The sequence below is a fragment of the Pleurodeles waltl genome, chromosome 1_2 (assembly GCF_031143425.1).
Source record: "Pleurodeles waltl isolate 20211129_DDA chromosome 1_2, aPleWal1.hap1.20221129, whole genome shotgun sequence".
NCBI lineage: Eukaryota > Metazoa > Chordata > Amphibia > Caudata > Salamandridae > Pleurodeles > Pleurodeles waltl.
In genome coordinates, this window is record NC_090437.1 from 1,124,047,676 (window position 1) to 1,124,072,809 (window position 25,134).

At 48.9% G+C, this 25,134-nt stretch overlaps 1 protein-coding gene across 20 annotated transcripts in view; it reads left to right on the forward strand.

Annotated features, from left to right (window-relative positions):
- PROM1 (prominin 1) overlaps positions 1–25,134 on the forward strand; it is a 616,480-nt gene that overhangs the window by 336,668 nt on the left and 254,678 nt on the right. For 11 of the 20 annotated variants that reach the window (XM_069202406.1, XM_069202442.1, XM_069202387.1 and 8 more), the window contains 2 exons: positions 332–355; positions 3,084–3,301. In XM_069202406.1, coding sequence (XP_069058507.1) covers positions 332–355; positions 3,084–3,301 — 242 coding nt within the window. The remainder of the gene's footprint in view (positions 1–331; positions 356–3,083; positions 3,302–25,134) is intronic. The other 9 variants (XM_069202511.1, XM_069202502.1, XM_069202379.1 and 6 more) reach the window with 1 other exon arrangement.

A 25,134-nucleotide genomic window follows, 5' to 3' on the forward strand; every position in this document is an offset into this window, starting at 1 on the left:
GACGCCTACAGCTCAGGCTTATGTCTTAGTAAATGTCAAACCTTATGTTCAGCACGTTAGTACCGTGGAAGAGACAAGTTAACGCCCTTACACAAACCATAACCACACATACTGTCAGCACATCATTGGGATGTCTGAGTCAAGTTATTTTTGTGCCATTACAAGAAATGTTTGTAACGAAAGCCTGCTTTTGAGATTTTAGGAACAGATAAAGACCATCAAATTTGACATTTATGCTTTGCACTTTAACATTTTAATTTGCATGATCACCATTACGTGTTTCTCATCCTCGATCACCATTATTCTTTTTTCTGCTGTATGTGGCTTGAAGTCAAAGTGGAAAGGGCTATCAAAGGTAAAGGATGTATTGTAATTGTGCGTGTGGTGTGCAGTGCTTAGCCCATTACTTTCCTCGTGCATTTTTAGTTGTTGTTTCTGTTCATTAATGCATGTACCATATTTTTATGTCTCCGTACTGTTAATTTTTTAACGTTGGGCTCGCAATGGACATTTAGAAGAGTTTTTTTTATGAGATTAAACATAACTAGGCATGCATTCTACACAAAGGAATGTGTCAGGTTTCCAGCACATTTTGTGTTTTTTTCTCAATGAAATATTATGAAGCGAGAGACAAGAAGTTACACTTACAAAGTTGGTAAACCGTACCACAATGCGTGTACATTGATAATGCAATTGATGCATTAAAATGTGTGGGCAAACTCAAGTTGTACGTTGCAGATTCACAGACTTAGACGGATCTGGGAAAACTATGGCACACGTCTGTGAGGGATGTCTTGACGTATCATGTATGCCATCCAGAGAAGGCGTATTATATGGTGCCAGGGCCCACACTTTCTGGGGTCTTAGAAGTGAGGGGGACTCAACAGAGAACTGACAACTAATGGTCGCTGAGCATGCCCCCTTTAAATTTCGCCTTCTGTGCATCCCATGACATCTATTTTTCCAAGTAAGAATAATGTACATATTTGTGTTACAGAGTTCCTGCATGTCTCCTCTATGACCCCTTTGTACCCCAAAAGGTTGTTGATAGAGCAAATAGTGGGTAGCGCAATGAAGCAGCATGTGATCCTTACAGTAAAAATCCCTGATGGGCAGTGGGATAGGCGGCTGCTTTCTTTCTGGTTGTCCTGTTGGATCAATCAACCATACAGGCCTGCAGCAGCGCTGAGGAAGTACATAACCTTCATGTTCACAGGAACGTATTCAGCGAGGATTTTCTCCTGTGGAAAAATAATGCTTCGGACACCTTTGCTACACCATGAAAAGAGAGTCACTTGCTGCACTTGCCTCCTTTCTTCAATTCAAGGCTAATCGTAGAAGTTTCCCAGAAAACTATTCCAGTTTCTTTTGTAATCAGGGTTGGTCTTAAGTGGGAGCAGAGGTTCATTGGAGCAACTCGGTCTCTGAAGTAACCAAGAACAGATCCACAGTTCTTTCTACCTCAGGCTTTGGGTCTTTTGTATTCTTCCTTTTCACTGTGTGAGATGTGTAGAGCTGGGCACCATTTCAGAATTACCTTCAAGCTGAAGGTGCCTGGGTTCTTGTTGCTTCCTAAACTCCAAGATGAAACAAGCATTTTCAATGCAACGGATCTCGCATTTGCTCGAGTTAGAGCTATTAGCGTTGTAAAGGAAAAAAAAAATGCTGCGCGATCGCACTATGTAAAATGCACCGTGATCGCGCTGCGTGGAAAATAAATAGATAAAGTAGTCTGGACCCCAGGCTGAAAACATCGAGCCTCGTATGTTGTTAGTAGTTTACCGGTGCTGTGTAGGTGGCTAAACACCGGAAAAGGCTTGAAGTAGGCATGGCTTTCACAAATGAAAGCAAGCGGATTTTAAAAGGCAAGCCCAGGAACCAATGTAAGTGACTGGCGTGACATGGGCGTGGTTTGAAGCCCAAAGAGAGATTACAGAATGCACGGAGCGCTTTGCGCTCACCCATAAAAAGGAACTTACACCAAATAGGCCACCATCAATGAGCAGCAAACTGTTGTTTTCCAGACCAAGCCCTTTCGCCATGACTGCTGAGATCAGGAGGTCTCTAGTATCCAGTCTTAAACAGCAGTGACACATGCCACACAATGAGCAAGCAGTGGTGCCACCCACCTCTAGGTCCAAATCCCAATCTTATCTGCCTGGCAACTGCCCAAAGTAGCTGTACACATGCACCTAATTTAAGGATGTGATCCCCCTACGAAAGCAGAAGTGCTGCCCAATGACTGTCCCTCACTACAAACAGCATCCCCACACCTTGAGCCAGAGAAGCTTTGCCATTTTCCCTCACCAGCCTGCCTTTTCCAACCAGAATTAATTCTCTCTTCTAACCATTGGGCTGCAGAATCTTGGGTAGGATTACCTTTGTTTGTTAGAGACGCACTTTGAACCCCAGTAAACTTGATGTGAACCATGGATCCCGTAAAGAGGGGCAGCGGCAGGTAGCCACACAAGTGCCATGCAGGGAGCCAGACACTCATAACCCTTAGAAGGTTATACATCCTACCATACTAGCCTGCGCCTTTTAGGATGATGCTGGGGAGGGTTTAGCGATGGCATTGAGGTCATTTGTGGATATTTTAACCTCTGTTGAATTCTTGACCACAGCAAGATCCAAGCCTGCAAAGGGCCTCCAGACATATACCAGGGAAGGGTTTTTTAAACCAGCTGTGACCTATTCCTCAAGTGGAGCTGAAATCCTGGAGCATCATTCGATGCATCCAGGTCCTTCTCCTTGTGAACACAAGTGCTTGAACAAATGGTCTGAGCAGTTAGCACTGACATGCCTTCTTTGCTAGTGCTCAAAACTAATGCGTCCACCTATTGAAACATGGATTATGACGGTAAGTCTACCGTAATAGATTGAGCCTATCCTGTCCCATGAGTTCATTATTAATGGTTTCCTCCAACAATCTCGCTTGATTCAGGCTGTGCAAAGTTGAGCTTCACATAAAATGCAGTGTACAGTATTTTTTTGGAGGGGCTTGGGGGTAAACGGGTTGTTTGGAAATAGTCTGAAGCATATTCGGTTCAAACAGTCCATGATAAAAAGTATTATCCCGACAGCAATCAGGGAAACAAAGGAAGCCCTGGAGAACGTCAGCGTCTCAGTGGAGGTGCTGAAGGAGAGGACAGAACGGCTCCAGGCTAATCTAACAGATGCAAGAGCCAACCTGAGCAACACGCTCGCCGACCCCGCGTGCTCACGCGCGCAGGCCGCCCCGACATGCAGCTCCATCAGAAAGTCATTACATGACTTGAACATCAACGCCAACTTCAGCGGGGTAAGAACATGTTCCTGTGTTGTGCAGAATATTTAATGTAATTTATCGCATTCCTCTGATGTGATTTATTGGTGCATGTCTGGTGCTAGACCAACAGGGCTTCGGTGAGCCTGACAGCATTGCTGCCTACTTTTATTTATTTAACACAGTATTTTTACTACATATCAGTTCGTTTTTGCTGTACGCGGCCTGAGATGAAAGTGGAAAGGGCCATCAAAGGTAAAGGGTGTGTTGTAATTGTGCATCTGGTGTGCAGTGTTTAGCCCATTACTTTCCTCGTGCATTTTCAGTTTTTGATTTTGTTTATTAATGCATATGCCATATTTTATGTCTCCCTATTGTAACTTTCGAAAGAGTTGTTTGATTAAATTAAACGTTGTGGTGTGAGCAGCGCTTCGTGGGCCCGCACCCTGCCGCAGCAATAACAGCACACAGGATACTTGGGCTGGAGTGTAACTGACCCCCCCCACCGAAGCTTTTTAGCAGGCTTTTTATTAACTGAGTGAATATCATGTCCTGAATATACCACCGGGGAACTTTCACCCCTCGACCAATGGAGCTTCCCAACACTCGTACAACATTACACCCCCCCCCCCCCCCCCCCCAAACATAACAACCAAAACAAGAGTCTCAAACATCCCGGGAACTGACAGCGCCTTGTAATCAACCCAAAGAGTGCATATAACTGGGGCATCTCAGGTCTCTTAGTCTGCGTGATGGCTTGGGGTTGTTTCTCAAACTGTAGGGACATCTCCGTCCCTGGGAGTCTTCCTGGCCGCATCCTGCCTCACTTTCTTGGCTAAAAGCTGCTGACAACTGATCCGAGTGTAGGTGATCTCAAGGTATCGAGCACGAGGGGCTTGTGTTCTCAGTTGGTGACTTTGTAACTCTAATACCCCCTGGATCCTTCCTCTTCGTCTGGACATTGTTACTCCCTTGGACTGAGGATTAACGTATTGTTTGAAGAATGATACGTTTCTAGTGATCTTTTCAGCTCAGCGTTTGGTTGTGGCCATAGTACCATTTCACGTAGTCACAACCCACAGTTCAGGCTTAAAAGGCAACTCGCGGTGGGCACCTCCCTTCTACGAAGGTTTCAGTATTGTTTATCTCTTCGGGCTTCCAGAAGGGATGATGCGGAATACTGTCTAACACAGTTCTCTTGATAAGACACTCCTCTGGGTTACTCCTGTGGCGATGTCAGGAGTTAGGTGATACTCTTGCAGGAATAACAAGATGGCCCATTCTATTGGCATTCGCGCTAATTGTGCTATTTGGTTTACTTTGTTCATTGCACGCATAAAGTATTCCACTTCTCCATTCGCCTGAGGCCACATGGGCGTGGCTTCCTAGTGTCACATGACTATAGATACTTGGCTAGATCCTGACTATGCAATGGCCCATTGTCTGTCCTCAGTCCCTGAATAAGGCCATAAGTGGCCATATCCTTCTCAATTTTTGGTATGGCCTCACTGTCTGCTGAAGTTATTACCAGCTCTACTTCCAAATACTTCGAGTAGTCGTCCGCCATGACCATCATGTGTCGGCCATCTGGCAGGCCTCCAAAATCAAGGCTGACACACTTCCAGGGCCGCCGAGGTCTTTTGTCAGTGATCACCGGCTCAAGAGAGTTGGCTTTGCCCCCAGATTGTTATTGCACAACTCTGTACCATTCTTTCAAAAAGCATGTCTAAGAGTGGGAATCTGACTTTTTGTCTAAAACACCGTATGGTCGTTACCATGCCCTGGTTGCAAGCATGTGCCAGGGCTATGGCTCGGGTAAACAGATCCTGAGGAATGATTATCTAGTGGCTGTGGAACAAACACTCACTCTCATCTCCTGCTATCTCATGTCAAACGTTGTAGAGGGATACTAGGATTTTCTGTACTTCTGGTGTCCTCCGTCTCCTTTAAGACTTCAAGTTGGTCGTCAGTACATGATTGACCAACTGCAGGCAGTCATCTCACATGATGCCTGCTCTGATCTCTTCCAGTGTCATCACCCTTGGTCGGGATCTTTCTACCAGGTACTTAACATGTTCTTCTGTCGCCAGTGCTTCACATTCCTCTGTAGTGTCACAGGTCTGGTATGTCAGGGCAGGTAATCAGTAGTGTTGTGGGCATCCGGCTTGTATTCAAACTTGAAAGAGTACTCCTGGAGCAGGCATACTTACGTCTCAATATTGGGCAGAGGTTTTGAAGATGACCCTTCGAACAGCAGTTCTTAAGGCTTTTGGCCCATTTGAACCACAAAGAAGTGGCTGTACACATACATATGAAACTGGCGGCAGCCCCCAGTGTATCACAATGGCTTTACATTTGATTTGCGAATAGCGCTGCTCCATGGGCGTCAGTTCCTGCTGGTGTATGCCACTGGGGCCCACTCACCACAGTCCTGTTTTTGGACTAAGACCACCATTGAGGCGTGCCCGCATTCATGCCGAGTACCCTAAGGACATGCTGAAGACAAAGGCTATAACATTACACCAAGGCCACCCAGAGACCACAGGTATCACTGAAGGACATCGGCCTATCCAGCGACGACAATGAAAATGTCGAGGAAGCTGAAACAGCACACAGTGGACAGTCGGATGCTGAAACCTACATGACAGTTGCAGAGAGGAAACAGGCACCGAAGAAAGCGACAATGGAGGTAAAAAAGAAAGCCCACAAGGTAACCAAGCCACCAGAAGGCACCAGACCTAAATCCTCGGAAAAAAAGTAGAAAAAGGCAGCCTTACCACTGAAGCAAACGTTGACTGAAGGTCAGCCCATAGACAAAGAGGCCCATGATCACGGGATACCATTGCAGGCAAGACGTAGTTGAAACCCTTGACGATCCCATCCGTTCAAGAGGGAACGAAAGAAAGCCCAAAAGTATCCCACCCATAATTCTAAAACTACCCCGACCCCGCCCCTAAATACAAAAGTACCCTAACACCCCCACCTACCTTGAGCCCTAAAACCTTCCCTGACCTCCCACCTGCCTTGAAAACAACCAACCACCCCACCCCGCCCCTAAAAGCAAAACTACCCTGATCTCCCCACCCCGCCCCAAAAACCAAACTACCCCGATCCCCGCAACCCGCCCCTAAAAACCAAACTACCCCAATCGCCCCACTAAAAACAAAACTACTCTGACCACCCTAACAACACAACTACCCGGAGCCCTAAAACCTTCCCAACCCCCACCCACCCTAAAAACAACTGACCCCCCACCCTGCCTCTAAAAACCAAACTACCCTGATCCCCCTACCCCGCCCAAAAACCAAACTACCCCTACCCCCAACCCCGCCCCTAAAAACAAAACTACCCGACCCCCACCTCCACCCCACGCCCTCACTACCCCCAACCCTGCCCCACCTACCTGACCAAACTACCCCAATCCCCCCACCCGCCCCTAAAAACCAAACTACCCAGATCCCCCACCCTGCCCAAAAACCAAACTACCCTTACCCCCACCCCTAAAAACAAAACTACCCCGGCCCCCCCACTTCCACCCCAAGCCCTCACTACCCTCAACCCTGCTCCACCACACTTACCTGACCAAACTACCCCAGTCCCCCACCCCACCCCTATAAACAAAACTACCCTGATCCCCCCAACGCTGCCCTTAAAAACCACCAAACTACTGCAACCCCCACCCCATCCCAAAACAAAAGTACCCCAACCACACCCTTAAAAACTAAACTACCCTGATACCCCCACCCACCCTGAGCCCTGAAACCTTCCCGACCCCTTACCCCACCCTAAAAACAACCAACACCCCCACCCCTGCCCCTAAAAACAAACTACCCTGAACCCTCTGCCCCTAAAAACAAAACTACTCTAACCCCCTCACCCCGCCCCTGAAAATAAAACTACACTGACCCACCACCCCACCCCAAGCCCTTAATCCACCCCACCCCTAAAAACTACCCCCAACCCTGCACCAACGGGCACTTACCTGATCAAACTACCCCAATCCCCTCACCCCACCCCTAAAAAGCAAACTACCCCGATCCTACAACCCCTGCCCCTAAAAACCAAACTACCTCAATCCCTCCACCCTGCCCCTAAAAACCAAACTATCCTGATCCCCAACCCCTGCCCCAAGCCCTTAATCTGCCCCGACCCCTACAAACTACCCCAACCCTGCCTCAACCCCACTTACCTGACCAAACTACCTTGATCCCCTCACCCCTGCCCCCAAAAACCAAACTACCCTGACCCCCACCCCACCCCTAAAAACAAAACTACCCTGACCCAGAGCCCTTAATCTACCCACCCCTAAAAACTACCCCCAACCCCACTTACCTGACCAAACTACCCCAATCCCCCACCCCACTCCTAAAAAACAAAGTACCCCGATCCTACCACCCCGCCCCTAAAAACCAAACTACCCAATCCCCCACCCTGCCCCTAAAAAACAAACTACCCGGATCCCCCAACCCCTGTCCCAAGCACTTAATCCACCCACCACCCCTAAATACTACCCCAACCCCACTTACCTGACCAAACTACCCCGATCCCCCACCCCTAAAAACCAAACTACCTCGATCCCCCCATCCCGCCCCTGAAAAACCAAACTACCTGGACTCCCCCGCCCCAAGCCCTTAATCAACCCCTCACCCTCTCAACAAGCCATTAATCCACCCCACCCCTAAAAACTATGCCAACCTTGCCCCAACCCTACTTACCTGACCTTGCCCTCTCCCGATCCACTCTGCCTTTTTCAGCACATATGCATAGTTAAGGCAGAGAAAAAGACAGTGATTGCTCCGGCAAGCGTGGTTACGCTTGCGTTGTAGACAACTTTGTTGTTCCAGAGTCATAGTTCAGGACGTAGTACCCCGATCCCCGCAACCCGCCCCTAAAAACCAAACTACCCCAATCGCCCCACTAAAAACAAAACTACTCTGACCACCCTAACAACACAACTACCCTGAGCCCTAAAACCTTCCCAACCCCCACCCACCCTAAAAACAACTGACCCCCCACCCTGCCTCTAAAAACCAAACTACCCTGATCCCCCTACCCCGCCCAAAAACCAAACTACCACTACCCCCAACCCCGCCCCTAAAAACAAAACTACCCTACCCCCACCTCCACCCCAAGCCCTCACTACCCCCAACCCTGCCCCACCTACCTGACCAAACTACCCCAATCCCCCCACCCGCCCCTAAAAACCAAACTACCCAGATCCCTCACCCTGCCCAAAAACCAAACTACCCTTACCCCCACCCCTAAAAACAAAACTACCCCGGCCCCCCCACTTCCACCCCAAGCCCTCACTACCCTCAACCCTGCTCCACCACACTTACCTGACCAAACTACCCCAATCCCCCACCCCACCCCTATAAACAAAACTACCCTGATCCCCCCAACGCTGCCCTTAAAAACCACCAAACTACTGCAACCCCCTACCCCATCCCGAAACAAAAGTACCCCAACCACACCCTTAAAAACTAAACTACCCTGATACCCCCACCCACCCTGAGCCCTGAAACCTTCCCGACCCCTTACCCCACCCTAAAAACAACCAACACCCCCACCCCTGCCCCTAAAAACAAACTACCCTGAACCCTCTGCCCCTAAAAACAAAACTACTCTAACCCCCTCACGCCGCCCCTGAAAATAAAACTACACTGACCCACCACCCCACCCCAAGCCCTTAATCCACCCCACCCCTAAAAACTACCCCCAACCCTGCACCAACGGGCACTTACCTGATCAAACTACCCCAATCCCCTCACCCCACCCCTAAAAAGCAAACTACCCCGATCCTACAACCCCTGCCCCTAAAAACCAAACTACCTCAATCCCTCCACCCTGCCCCTAAAAACCAAACTATCCTGATCCCCAACCCCTGCCCCAAGCCCTTAATCTGCCCCGACCCCTACAAACTACCCCAACCCTGCCTCAACCCCACTTACCTGACCAAACTACCTTGATCCCCTCACCCCTGCCCCCAAAAACCAAACTACCCTGACCCCCACCCCACCCCTAAAAACAAAACTACCCTGACCCAGAGCCCTTAATCTACCCACCCCTAAAAACTACCCCCAACCCCACTTACCTGACCAAACTACCCCAATCCCCCACCCCACTCCTAAAAAACAAAGTACCCCGATCCTACCACCCCGCCCCTAAAAACCAAACTACCCAATCCCCCACCCTGCCCCTAAAAAACAAACTACCCGGATCCCCCAACCCCTGTCCCAAGCACTTAATCCACCCACCACCCCTAAATACTACCCCAACCCCACTTACCTGACCAAACTACCCCGATCCCCCACCCCTAAAAACCAAACTACCTCGATCCCCCCATCCCGCCCCTGAAAAACCAAACTACCTGGACTCCCCCGCCCCAAGCCCTTAATCAACCCCTCACCCTCTCAACAAGCCATTAATCCACCCCACCCCTAAAAACTATGCCAACCTTGCCCCAACCCTACTTACCTGACCTTGCCCTCTCCCGATCCACTCTGCCTTTTTCAGCACATATGCATAGTTAAGGCAGAGAAAAAGACAGTGATTGCTCCGGCAAGCGTGGTTACGCTTGCGTTGTAGACAACTTTGTTGTTCCAGAGTCATAGTTCAGGACGTAGTACCCCGATCCCCGCAACCCGCCCCTAAAAACCAAACTACCCCAATCGCCCCACTAAAAACAAAACTACTCTGACCACCCTAACAACACAACTACCCTGAGCCCTAAAACCTTCCCAACCCCCACCCACCCTAAAAACAACTGACCCCCCACCCTGCCTCTAAAAACCAAACTACCCTGATCCCCCTACCCCGCCCAAAAACCAAACTACCACTACCCCCAACCCCGCCCCTAAAAACAAAACTACCCGACCCCCACCTCCACCCCAAGCCCTCACTACCCCCAACCCTGCCCCACCTACCTGACCAAACTACCCCAATCCCCCCACCCGCCCCTAAAAACCAAACTACCCAGATCCCTCACCCTGCCCAAAAACCAAACTACCCTTACCCCCACCCCTAAAAACAAAACTACCCCGGCCCCCCCACTTCCACCCCAAGCCCTCACTACCCTCAACCCTGCTCCACCACACTTACCTGACCAAACTACCCCAATCCCCCACCCCACCCCTATAAACAAAACTACCCTGATCCCCCCAACGCTGCCCTTAAAAACCACCAAACTACTGCAACCCCCTACCCCATCCCGAAACAAAAGTACCCCAACCACACCCTTAAAAACTAAACTACCCTGATACCCCCACCCACCCTGAGCCCTGAAACCTTCCCGACCCCTTACCCCACCCTAAAAACAACCAACACCCCCACCCCTGCCCCTAAAAACAAACTACCCTGAACCCTCTGCCCCTAAAAACAAAACTACTCTAACCCCCTCACGCCGCCCCTGAAAATAAAACTACACTGACCCACCACCCCACCCCAAGCCCTTAATCCACCCCACCCCTAAAAACTACCCCCAACCCTGCACCAACGGGCACTTACCTGATCAAACTACCCCAATCCCCTCACCCCACCCCTAAAAAGCAAACTACCCCGATCCTACAACCCCTGCCCCTAAAAACCAAACTACCTCAATCCCTCCACCCTGCCCCTAAAAACCAAACTATCCTGATCCCCAACCCCTGCCCCAAGCCCTTAATCTGCCCCGACCCCTACAAACTACCCCAACCCTGCCTCAACCCCACTTACCTGACCAAACTACCTTGATCCCCTCACCCCTGCCCCCAAAAACCAAACTACCCTGACCCCCACCCCACCCCTAAAAACAAAACTACCCTGACCCAGAGCCCTTAATCTACCCACCCCTAAAAACTACCCCCAACCCCACTTACCTGACCAAACTACCCCAATCCCCCACCCCACTCCTAAAAAACAAAGTACCCCGATCCTACCACCCCGCCCCTAAAAACCAAACTACCCAATCCCCCACCCTGCCCCTAAAAAACAAACTACCCGGATCCCCCAACCCCTGTCCCAAGCACTTAATCCACCCACCACCCCTAAATACTACCTCAACCCCACTTACCTGACCAAACTACCCCGATCCCCCACCCCTAAAAACCAAACTACCTCGATCCCCCCACCCCGCCCCTGAAAAACCAAACTACCTGGACTCCCCCGCCCCAAGCCCTTAATCAACCCCTCACCCTCTCAACAAGCCATTAATCCACCCCACCCCTAAAAACTATGCCAACCTTGCCCCAACCCTACTTACCTGACCTTGCCCTCTCCCGATCCACTCTGCCTTTTTCAGCACATATGCATAGTTAAGGCAGAGAAAAAGACAGTGATTGCTCCGGCAAGCGTGGTTACGCTTGCGTTGTAGACAACTTTGTTGTTCCAGAGTCATAGTTCAGGACGTAGTACCCCGATCCCCGCAACCCGCCCCTAAAAACCAAACTACCCCAATCGCCCCACTAAAAACAAAACTACTCTGACCACCCTAACAACACAACTACCCTGAGCCCTAAAACCTTCCCAACCCCCACCCACCCTAAAAACAACTGACCCCCCACCCTGCCTCTAAAAACCAAACTACCCTGATCCCCCTACCCCGCCCAAAAACCAAACTACCCCTACCCCCAACCCCACCCCTAAAAACAAAACTACCCGACCCCCACCTCCACCCCAAGCCCTCACTACCCCCAACCCTGCCCCACCTACCTGACCAAACTACCCCAATCCCCCCACCCGCCCCTAAAAACCAAACTACCCAGATCCCCCACCCTGCCCAAAAACCAAACTACCCTTACCCCCACCCCTAAAAACAAAACTACCCCGGCCCCCCCACTTCCACCCCAAGCCCTCACTACCCTCAACCCTGCTCCACCACACTTACCTGACCAAACTACCCCAATCCCCCACCCCACCCCTATAAACAAAACTACCCTGATCCCCCCAACGCTGCCCTTAAAAACCACCAAACTACTGCAACCCCCTACCCCATCCCAAAACAAAAGTACCCCAACCACACCCTTAAAAACTAAACTACCCTGATACCCCCACCCACCCTGAGCCCTGAAACCTTCCCGACCCCTTACCCCACCCTAAAAACAACCAACACCCCCACCCCTGCCCCTAAAATCAAACTACCCTGAACCCTCTGCCCCTAAAAACAAAACTACTCTAACCCCCTCACCCCGCCCCTGAAAATAAAACTACACCGACCCACCACCCCACCCCAAGCCCTTAATCCACCCCACCCCTAAAAACTACCCCCAACCCTGCCCCAACGGGCACTTACCTGATCAAACTACCCCAATCCCCTCACCCCACCCCTAAAAAGCAAACTACCCCGATCCTACCACCCCTGCCCCTAAAAACCAAACTACCTCAATCCCTCCACCCTGCCCCTAAAAACCAAACTATCCTGATCCCCAACCCCTGCCCCAAGCCCTTAATCTGCCCGACCCCTACAAACTACCCCAACCCTGCCTCAACCCCACTTACCTGACCAAACTACCTTGATCCCCTCACCCCTGCCCCCAAAAACCAAACTACCCTGACCCCCACCCCTCCCCTAAAAACAAAAGTACCCTGACCCAGAGCCCTTAATCTACCCACCCCTAAAAACTACCCCCAACCCCACTTACCTGACCAAACTACCCCAATCCCCCACCCCACTCCTAAAAAACAAAGTACCCCGATCCTACACCCCGCCCCTAAAAACCAAACTACCCAATCCCCCACCCTGCCCCTAAAAAACAAACTACCCTGATCCCCCAACCCCTGTCCCAAGCACTTAATCCACCCACCACCCCTAAATACTACCCCAACCCCACTTACCTGGCCAAACTACCCCGATCCCCCACCCCTAAAAACCAAACTACCTCCATCCCCCCACCCCGCCCCTGAAAAACCAAACTACCTGGACTCCCCCGCCCCAAGCCCTTAATCAACCCCTCACCCTCGCAACAAGCCATTAATCCACCCCACCCCTAAAAACTATGCCAACCTTGCCCCAACCCTACTTACCTGACCGTGCCCTCTCCCGATCCACTCTGCCTTTTTCAGCACATATGCATAGTTAAGGCAGAGAAAAAGACAGTGATTGCTCCGGCAAGCGTGGTTACGCTTGCGTTGTAGACAACTTTGTTGTTCCAGAGTCATAGTTCAGGACGTTTCGCGTCTCAATCATTTATTGGATAGCGGCTTAACCTATTCATCATTAAAAGTACACTTGGCAGCGATAGGAGCATACACAAGGGCACCTCATGTAACAGTTTCTTCACTTCAACAGTAGTGCAGAGGTTTTTAGAAGGATCAAAAAGAATTGCTCCACCAAGAACAGTTCCAGCACCAATGTGGCACATAAGCACAAAGTTAACGCAATGAATGACAAAACTGGTTGAGCCTATGCACAAAGCCGATATCAAATCCCTCACATTCAAGACTGCATTCCTAACTGCTATTACTTCCCTATGAAGAGTGAGCAAACTGCAAGCACTGACAATACAGGAACTGTACCTACGGATACACAAAGACAAGGTGGTTCTCAGGACCAACCCTCAATTCCTACCTAAGGTAGTAAACAGTTTGCATGTCAAAGCATACAGCTACTAGTGTTCTTCAAGGAACCTCAAACACAAATGGAAAGGAACCGACACACCTTGGATGTAAGAAGAGCTTTAATAAAGTATCTGCAAGAAACAAGAGAGTTTCGTAAGGAAAATCGGTTATTTGTATCCTTCGCAAAAGCAACCAAGGGGTCTCCAGTAATAAAAGGAACAATCTCTAGATGTATTGTAGAAACAATACAAACTTGTTACTCAGAGGCAGGGATAATGCTACCCACACTCCCAAAGGCACACTAAACAAGAAAGAAGGGTGAAATTTTAGCATTTCAAGCAAACATACCCATAGACACAATCTGCCCAGCAGCAACATGGGCATCCCCACACACATGTACTAAACATTTCTGTGTGGACGTTGAAATGAACAAGGAGACAAAAGTGTAACAAAAGGTACTGCAGCACCTGTTTGCAAACTTTCCCTCATTTCATTCCAAACAACCCAACGGAAGGGATACCACTACATAATCGAATGCAAAGCATGTGAATCCAGAAAAGGATTCATGCTGCAAAACGAAATGGTTCCTTACCAGTAGGAGTAGTTTTGCAGCCTGAAGAGTTTTCTGGATTCACATACAACCCACCTGCCTCCCAGAAATGGGAGATAATGCAACCAGGCAAGAAAAGAGAGACAAACACCAAGGAGGGAAAATTCCAAGATAAAAAAAAAAAAAGAATCCGAAGATGGTGACCACACACAGGAACATCCGGGGCGCTGTCTGATGTCATACATGAAATGGGCATACCACCAAATGTGGTTGATGACGTCCATGAAAACAAAAAGGAAGGAAGGACAATTTTAGACCCAACCACTAGATGACAGCATAATGCAAAGCATGTGAATCCAGAAAACGTTTCAGCCTGCAAAACTACTCTTTCGTTTTTGAGGCATCTGATGCCATTGAACAGCTTCGGGAAGTCCCTGATGATATCACTTATTTGGTCGGTGTGAATCTGGATGGAAAAATGAACTAGATAGAGCTCCCCCCTTGTATGACAGCTTCAAAGTGTACCTTGACCCTCTTGAGTGACATACATCTGAGTGGAGACGTTATCACTGCCATGCCTGATCATTGCGGCAAACTGACCTTTCAGTGATAGCGGTTCAGTCTAGCCATAGGCTTTCATGGAGCATAGTGGTGGTTTGGGAGACATTTTGCTGTATGCCTCCATTGCCACAAAATTAACTGATGCTCCCATTTCTATCACAGCAGTGACTTTTGTGGGGCCCCCAAGGACTGTACAGGTGGGCTGGTCCTTCGTCCGGTGATGGCAGCCCTAGACAGTGAGGACAGAGTGTATAACCACCACCAGGCCATCATGAACCATATTGTCTACCTCTTCCTGGTCTGTTCCCAGTTCTTGTTCTTTTACTGCACTGACAACTTTCCTTCTGGCGGATTCGGCCTTCCTGCTTGCGCATTATACCTTGGCGGAGTGGTTGAGCTTTTTACATGCTCTGCACATCTTTCTAGTCAGACAATCCACTAGGCAGTAAGTGGGCCCTCCAAAGTGTCCCCACTGTCCATATGGTGTGGCTTTCTGACGGGGCATACGGTTGAGTTTAGTGGAGGTCACTAAGTTGACAGGCTCAGTTTTTATCGGTTTGCTGAGCTCTGCCTCTATAAGGGATGCGGTGCCTTGAAAAAATCTTTTGAGCAGCCCATCATGAGAGTGTCAGTCAGTGGCATGCCCATGACCTGAAGAATGTGCTCCTGAAGTTTAGAAGATGCACACCCTTGGATGGTTTGTGCTCAGATCTCCTCACTTTCATTAGTAAAAGTACACATAGCCACCAGGTCTTTCAGTCGTGCATGGAACACACCTAGTGACTGATCCAGTTCTTGCCTGGCCTGTCGAAAGAAGAAGCGCTTGTAGTCAGGATTGGCCACTGGTACAAAATACACAGTGACAGCTGCAAGCATCTACATGTGTGGAGGACTTGCTTCGTTAAGTGTATGTGACAACACATAAAGGTCCACCCCCGCAAGGTGGAGTAGAAGTGCTCTCTTTCGCTTGGCACCCACGCTGATGACTGTGAATTAGAGTTCTAGGCATTCCTCCCACACTTTCCACCTGGAACTCCGGGTTGATGGGAGGCCTGTGATGAGGAATGGTTCAAATGCTGGCTTGCCAGCTATAATGACTTATGGGCAGAGCAATGCGGTGGCACGTTCAGTCACTCACTTGGTGCTAGGGTGAGTGGGCTCATTGGTAGGATATCCGAACAAGGTATGCAGGTCCTTCACTTCAGGCAGAGCTACCCCAGGGAGTAGAACAGCTGGGCAGGACGTACCTTTGGAACAGCATGAAGGGAACTGCCCTCCGCGTCCAGTGCACTTGGTGAGGCTGCAGTTGGATTGAGGTAGGTGTGGGTTGCACCCTACTGGACAGCCGATGCGCTGTCCCTTTTTGTCCAAGTGATGTGTGATTCTTTGCCCCTGAAGATGCAGCAGATGCTGGAAGACACACCCTCTGGGGACAGATGGGGACAATCAATACAGATGTCACTCTTTCATTGTGAGTCAGGCGTCCCTGGGCTGGCGGCCGACACAAGCACAAGGGCCGCAAATTCAGGCGAGCCCACAGAATAGCAAGCAGGCCAGCTACAGGCATTACTGTCGGAGCTGGAGGAGGGCTGTGATGCTGGGGCGCATCGGTCTCTCGGCAGCCTGAGAACCGGTGCCTCTCCCGCATCTCGGAGCAGCCCTCTGGGCACAATTGAGGCAGCACCGTAGGAGTGCAGAGCTCTGGGAGGGCTGTCGGCCGGGCACCTGTAGGCTCAGGCAATCCTTGCCACCATTTGTTGTGTGGACAGGGCCGTGTGGGCTAGCACGCAGCGCAGCAATAACAGCACACAGGGCATTTGAGCTGGAGTGCAGCTGACCCTCCTGGGAACCAGGCTGGCTTTTTATCAACTGGGATGACCTCATGTCCTGAATAAACCATGGGGGAACCTTCCCCTGGCATTATAGTGACAGACAACACTCAACCAATGTAGCAGTAACACTACCACAACATTACAAATATAACTAGATCTGTATTCTAGTCTGTGCGTCAGGTTTCCAGCACACTTTTGATTCTATGTCCTGAAATGTTCAAATTGTAAAGCAAAAGACAAAAGATTGCACTTACAAAGTTGGTAAAGAGTACCACATGCAGAATGTTTTTGTTCATAGTTATTGATTTGCAGTTTTGCAGCACTACAAGTACATAATTTCCCTTCTATCGTCATTCTCTTGATGATGCTACAAATGAGGACGTTTTGGAAACCAACCTATAGACCTCCCAACCGCGTAACTTTCTCCACCCTATGTGCTGAATCCCAGAGTTTGTATACTGCCCACATTACAGCTTGCAATAAAACATGACTCATAGCTTTAGTCAGCATATGGCCACAAAACTATGTAAAGCGATTTTAATTTTTCTTCAGATAGTCATCCATCTGTAGTTTCCTCTTGATGGTTTGTCATTCACGTTTTTGGCCCATTCTAGCAGAGTGGAAGAGTGTGCCATGGTATTTTAGGGTTAGATGAGCCTGGCCCATTGATGACAGCAAATCATGTTAAACATTATACACCAGTGGCCAATTTATATACTCATTTGAGACCCAACCCTTATCAGATGGCCAATGTTTAATTCTTATGACATAAATATGGTACCTTGGCTCAAGTTCTGATAGGGTACCTAGTACCTTGTGGGATTTGGGTTTCAGGATACCAGTGAACAGGTCAGTTGGTTTCCTGTTTTCATAAGACCGTAGAAAATAAATTATCTGGAATGAATCTCAAATGATTCCTTCACTCCTGATAACATAATCCCCCCATCATAAAGGTCACCAATGTGCTTGACTCTTATACACGTTTAAGAAGATGCACAAGGGCTCCAGGGGTCCAGGGTATTTACTATTGCCTTTTCTCTATACTTTCTTCCTTCATCTTTGTTCAAAGGCCCCTAGGTAAGTTGGGGCGACATATTGCATCCATCCATTTGGGTCAGTGAATCAATTTGTCACCAGCAACACATAAAAAGAAAGATTGCGACTCAAGTTTTGCTCACAGTTCATACGTTTAAACTAAAGATCCCAAGAGGCAGAGGGACTAACTAAGGAGGTTGTGCATTTGCAGTAAGTGCAGATAAATTGTGGAACATTTTTCCACTTACCCTGAGAGGGTCAGAACATCATAACTATTTTAAACAGATTATTATTTGTGTTTAGCTGTAGGCAGTTTTCTTTCATCCAGTCATCAATGTATGTCATGCAGCTGTGGAAGTTGGTTTTGGTAGTGGAGGGGTGGTCGGTGATCGAGAGGATGAGTTGGGTGTCGCCTGCATAGGAGATTATGTTGAGGACACGAGATCTGATGATGTTGGCTAGCAGGGTCACATATGCATTAAAATGTGTGGGGCTGAGAGATGATCTTTGGGATATCCTGCAGGCGATGTCTTTTGGTTCGGAGGTTAAAGGAGGTAGGTGAATCTTCTGGGTTCTTCTGGAGATGATCCATCTGAGTGTGTTCCCTTGAATGCCTATGTGGTGGAGTCTTTTGATCAGGCAGTGTGTGGTGAGATACATTATCGAAGGCTGCCAAGAGGTTGAGGAGGAACAGGGCCCCTGATTTTCCTTGTTCGAGGAGGGTACTGATGTCATCCGTGGCTGCAATCAGTAAGGGCATGCTCAGTGCTATGATTGCTTCAGAAGCCGGATTGGGAGGCATCGAGTATCTGGTTCCGCCCCAGGTAGATCATGAGTTGCCTGTTGATGAATTTTTCTAATACCTTAGCTGGGAAGGGAAGCAGGGAGATTGGTCAGTAGTTTCTGAGTACGCTTGGGTCTGGAGTGTTTTTTTTGCATAGTGGTTTAACTTTGGTGTATTTTCGAGCATCGGGGAAGGTTGCGGTGGTGATTTAGGTGTTACATAGAGTGGAGAGTTCCTGGTCAATCCTCTGGTTTCCGAGATTGAAGATGTGGTGTGGACAGGGGTTTGTGGGGGCTCCTGAGTAATGGATTTCATGGTGGAGGTGGTGTCCTCGGTGGAGAGAAGGTTCCAGGTGGTTAGTCTGTGGTTGGTGTTGGTTGTGGGGATAGTTACTCTGTTGATGAAGTCTGCAGGTGTAGGTTGTGGTTCAAAGTTCCTGTATATGGTTGCAATCTTGTTCTGTGGTGGTGTTGCTGCTGGTTTTGATACACATGGCCTTCTTTGTTGCTTTCAGCAGCGGTGATAGAAGTCGAGAGAGGTCTTGAAAGCTGCCCTGTCAGAGATGTCTTTGCCGGCACGCCACTTCCTCTCCAGCTGTTTGCTGTCTCATTTAGGTGTTCTGAGTTCAGGGGTGGACTAGCTGGTCCATTTGGAGGGCATTCTGTGGATCCTGCTTTTGATGAGGACAGTGCTGTCAGAGCAGTTGGTATCCAGGCATTGAAGTTCTTTACTCTTAGTTTGAGATCAGTGGTGGTGGCTGGGCTGGAATTGTTGAGGATGTCAGTCCAGTTGGTCTCTAAAACTGTGTGTCACGTCCTGTGGTGGTGGTGGGGTGCTGGATGTCTTGGGGGTGTTGGTGCGGGGCTGGAGATGTTGAAGTGGATGACCGAGTGGTCAGTCCATGTGAGTTCAGTGATGTGGTTGTATGTGAAGCGGCTGCTGCAGGTGAACATGGGGTCCAGCGTGTGTCCTGCAGTGTGTGTATGGCCATGGACAATCTGGGTTAATCAAGGCAGCTCATACTGTTGAGGAAGTGTTCTGTGTTGTTCTCATTGGGGTTGTCAATGTGGAAGTTAAAGTTGCTGAGGAAGATGTAGCCCCTGGAGTCTGAGGCTAGGGGCGCAATGAAGTCTGCAGTGGTGTTGAAGAAGCTGGCGCACAGGCCTGGGGGAGGGTACCTCTGATGGTAGTCTTGTTGTCAGTACACAGCTTGCAGTTGAGGTGCTCCATGAGAGTGGTAGTGTTGTCAGTAGTTCACTGTATGGTTTCTTTGTGGACTATGGCTGTTCCTTCTCCTGGCTTGCTGGCGTGGTCTTTGTGAGAGATTACTGTGGCAATTTCTGAAGCACACATGGGTGTGAGCCATGTTTTGATGAGGAAGAGGATTTCGGGAGTGAGGGTAGAATTCTCAACAGAAGTCAATTATGCCCCTGACAACATACTTCTCAAATCTTCAATGCTAGCCACAACCTCTTAGTCCACTGTACTCATTTGCGACTTCAACCACACCCTCCTGATGATACCCGACACCACTCAAGCTCTGGTCACATAAAGAGAAGCTCTCTACTGTCTTATACAAGCAAGCGTGCTGTAGAGAAGCTCTCAACTGTCTTATAAAAGCAAGCGAGCAACAAAATTGGGCACAGGATAAGAAATAATGAAGGTCTTAGCAAGATGAGCTCCAGCTTATGAAAAACATTTGGGCTACCAGCGCAAAGCTCAAATCTGCATCCATAGCCACCTAAAACACTACCTTGATAAAACAAAAACTGCCAAAAGAAGAAAGACTCCTTTCAAACCAATCAAACAGTGCATGATGCCCATGCCAATTGCTCTTCCAGGGCATCCCAGGAAAAAATACATTGCCATGAGAAATGTCTTCTCACACAAGATCAACAAAACTAGCTATGCACAGCTCCATGACCCCCAACCCCCAAAAGATGAAAAAGGTATGGCACCAAGATAAAAATGTACTTTATTATAAATATAACACCCCCATATGACAGGACACCATAAAATATAATATATCCTCTTCACAATAAACATAATCAGCTAGAAGATCAAAAAGAAAGCATTGCCACTGGTGCCTGGTTCATCACTTTAGGGCACTGAGAGATAATGCCCAGTGAAGCATCAATGAACAAGAAGAACGGAATTTGGTGTTGTCAGTCTTAACCCTAACACACAATCAGCTCAAAAAGAATACTGCCACATTAGACTGATGGGATTTAGGAAAGAATGTCTGTCTTGGGATATAGAAACCTTGCTGAATTAAAACAGTGGCACTCTAGAAGTCACTCAGACAATAGAAATACTTACCACCCACTGAATCGAAGGCCATACACATCAACTGTGAGGGCTGGTTTGGGAGGCCAATGGAATCGAAAAGTAAATGGGTCTCAACTGTATCAATTTAGGTCTTTTACCACTCATCAGTGCTGTCCAACTATATTGTCAGTCCACAAAACTGAATTTGTAGATTAGCATCACTTGATAACAGAGCAGTACTTTATATACTCTGATGAATACATCTACCTGTGGATTCCTCACCTTTTGAGTATCCCCAGGCACCAGCATTTCACAGAAACATTGTTGATAGCTCTCCCACATTGACAAGGCTTCAGAATCCACACGGCTCTGCATGCAGCACTGCATGATGTCACTGGAGCCATAAGAAGCTCCCGTCTGCATACTGACGTCAGTTCCTTTTTTCCGTACCTTTGACATGTAACAGTTTTTGTTGCCTCTCCATTAAGGAATGGTCAAAGTCTTTCAGCGTTTATTAAGAATGATAATTTATTTTCAAAAAGTTGTCTCCACTTCATAAATCAGGGTCTAAGCCCTGAAAGGACTGTGATGGTCAGATGTCTATCACTGACCCTCATTATATTTGCCTTTGGTGTTTAGGGTCTGATCATGATGTCAGCTCTTCATATCAGAAGATAAAGCCAAAAGCCTTGAAAAAAAATGGTAGGCAAATCTCTTCATGGCTACAGCGAGGCATGAGATGAGAGGTCGTCGAAAGTCTCATCCTCGATTCAAGTCACCATCTCCTCATTTGAGGTCAACAATAAAGAAGCACAAGAAGAAGCAACATCATGGCTTTCTGCATTGTTTTTCCAAAGATGAGTCACTGAGGCTGGTGTCTAAACGCACGGCTTCTAAAGAGGGTTGAGAAGAAGTCACTCTGGTGCCGCTCCCAGCGTCACTTTCAGCTCCAGTGCCACCGCCGACTTTGCCTGGGTGTCCAGATAAAGTGCCTTTTTTGGAGCCAGTGCCTCAGCCTCAGCAGGAGCAGATGTATCCAGCCTTCCCTGACCCAGGTGGGGATCCTCCACACTTTTTGCATGGTATGTTTAACATCTTCAATAGAGCGATGATGACTCCATCTGGTGCGCCTGCGGGCCTAATGGGTCAGCTGTGGTACTCGTTGGGAGGCTTTCCAGTAACTTAACAGGCTACTTTTCAGTAGCGTTCTGCGCGGTATCTGGGTGCGAGGTCTATGTCAAAGAGCCAGGTCTTGAGTCCTGAAGTCTGCAAGGGAGGGTGCTGTTTGGAGGAGGAGGGGCAGGTCGTTCCAGGCCTTGGCGGCGCCATAGGAGAAGAAACAGCTGTGACAGATTTGATTTGTGTGTGCAAGTGCCACCAAGTAGGAGCGCAGGTGTCTGGCAGGTTGGCGTAAATTCAGTCGGTGGTTGATGTAGGCTGGACCTTGATCATGTCGGGCTTTGTAGGTGTGCGTGAGGAGCTTGAACTAGAATCTCTTCTGGATGGGAAACCAGTGGAGGTTTCTGAGGTGGGTGTGATGTGGGTTCAGTTGGGGAGATGCATGACGAGTCTGGCTGAAGCATTCTCCATGGTCTGGAGCCTTTTGAGGAGTTGAGTAGAGTGCCAGCGTAGAGTGCATTAATGTAGTCAAAGCAGCTGTTGACGAGGGCCTGGGAGATGGTTTTCCTGGTGTCGACTGGGATTCATCTGAAGATTCTGGGGAGGATACAGAGGGTGTGGAAGCAGGAGAAGGTGACTGCCTTCATTTGCCGCTTCTTGGTCAGATCGCTGTTGATGATGATGCCAAGGTTGCATGCGTGGTCTGTGGAATTAAAGTGGTCCAAATTTGGCTAGCGTCCAGCTGTGACCCATATGGATGTGTTTCTTCCAAAGATCAACATTTCTGTTTTGTCGGAGTTGGGTTTGAGGCAGTGTGTTTGTATTCAGTTGGCTGCGTTGGCCATTGCATTGCGGAGCTTTGTATGGCGGTGGAGGGTCTTCGGTGAGCGAGAGAGATGAGCTGTGTATCTTCTATGTAGGAGATGATGTTGAGTCGGTGGGATCTAACGCTGTTGACCAGGCGGGTCATGTTGGTGTTGAACAGTGTGGGGCTGAGCAATGATCCTTGGGGTACGCCACATATTATATTCTTGGGTTTAGAGGTGAAGAAGACAACCAGATGCTCTGAGTATATCCTGTTGGAATGAGGTGATCCATTTGAGGGCATCATGTGTGCCGATGATGAGGAGTCTGTTGTTGAGGGTGTAGTGGGAAACAATTTTGAATGCAGCTGGAAGGTCGAGTAGGATCAGGGCGGAGGTTTCCCTATGATCGAGGATTGCTCTAATATCATCCGAGGCTATGATGAATGCATACTCAGTGCTGTGGTTAGCACGGAATCCTGATTGGGAGATGTCCAGCAGGTTGTTTTGCTCTAGGTATTCAGTGAGCTGTTGATTGATGGCATTCTTGTGTACTTTAGCAGGATAGGGCTGCAGAGAGAGGTTGGTTCGGTAATTTTATATTTCACTGGAGTCAGGGGAAGATTTCTTTAGGAGGGGTCTGATTTATGCAAGGTTTCCATTCATCTGGGAAGATTGCTGTAGTGATGGAGGTGTAGAGGATCCTGGTGAGTTCTGTGCTGATGTGGTTGGTTCTGACATTGAACAGGTGGTGGGGGCATGGGTCGGTGGGTGCCCTGGAGTGGATGTATGACATAATGGCCAAGGTGGATTGTGTGATGATCGGTGTCCATGGGTGATTGTTTTGTTGGTGTGCGCTGGGAGGTTGAGAGAGCTGAGGTTAAGGACTTAGGGTTGAGGGTTGAAATTGTTGTAGATGGTTGAGATCTTGCTGTGAAAGTAGTCAAGAGGGTGTCGTAGAGTTTTTGGGATGGGTGGATAGTGTTCTCAGTGGCTGTCAGGTTGGAGTATTCTTTGACTATCCTTGAATAGTTCTTTTGTGCAGTTGGCTTCGGTGTCAATGCGGGCCATGATGGTCGCTCTCTTGGCTTCCTTGATTGACTGGTGGTAGTTGTTGAGGGCTGCCTTGTGGGTAACTCTGTCAGACGGGTTCCTGGTGGTTAACATGTTTCTCAAGTTGATCGCATCTGCGCTTGGCAGTTCTGAGCTCTGGATTTTACCAGCTGGCTTGTCTTGAAGTTTTATTGGTTCTGGCAGGTTTCAGTGGGGCAACTCTCTCCAGGCATTTGGTGATCCAGGTGGAGAAATTCTGGGCTGCCTGTTCAAGGTCAGATGAGGTCTTGGGTTGGGAAGTGCTGAGAGGCTGCCTCCACTGTGTTTCTGTTACCTTGCTTCAGTTGTGGTAGTTGTGGCAGTAGTATTTGGTGATGGTATGCTGTGCGCCGGAGATGGTGAAGTGGACGATGCTGTAGTCGGACCACCTAAGTTCTGTGACCTGGCTAAATGTGACTATCTCACTGGAGGTGAAGATCGGGGTTCAGTGTGTGTCCGGCTTTGTGTGTGGGTTCTGTGACCAATTGGGCGAGGCTTGTGTTGCTCATGTTCTGAGGAAAGTGGTGGAGTTGGTGTTGTTGGGGTTATTGATGTGGAAATTGAGGTCACAGAGTAAGATGTAGTGGTTGGAGTCGATGGCTAGCAGTGTGATGCTGTTGTGGTTGGCGTCGCAGATGGCTGGCCGAGGTCCTGGGGTCTGTATAGGAGGGTGCTGTAATTATTGTCTTGGCATTGGTTCGTAGCTGAAAATTGAGGTCTTCCATGAGGGGTGTGGGGGTTGTTGATGGTGTAGATGCACCGGATGGTGTTCTTGAACATAATGTTGATGCCTCCATTATATTTGTTGGTGTGGTCTCGGTGTATCATCTTCTAGCCATCAGGTGTTGCGGTGGCTAGATCAGGGCTTGAGGTGGCATGTTTGCAGAGGGATCATACGTTGAGAAGGATGCACTGGAGCGGTTCCAGGTTCTTAGTGGTCTTCCCTGAGGGTGTCGCGCAGTGTCCTGTGTGGGCTGGTGGCTCTGTGTTGCAAGAAGAGTGGCAGTGTCATTAGGTGAAGGGTCCTTTGGTTGCTCGCAGGTAGGAGGTGCATTAGTTGCTGATGTGGCACACAGTGCTTGGAGCTCCTCAGTAGTGTAGCGGTGGGTGGCGGGAGGGCAATGGTTCCTGCTGCTCGGCGTGATCCAGGCATGGACAGGTGCAGACAGTCTTGCGGCATGCCCATTAAGTAGGTCCTGGGGGAGGGTTGCTGGGTGGTGGTAGGAGGGAAAATGTCAGGAAGCGGGTGGGAAGCATGTGGCAAGGGCAAAAACCAAGAGAGGGAAGGCAAA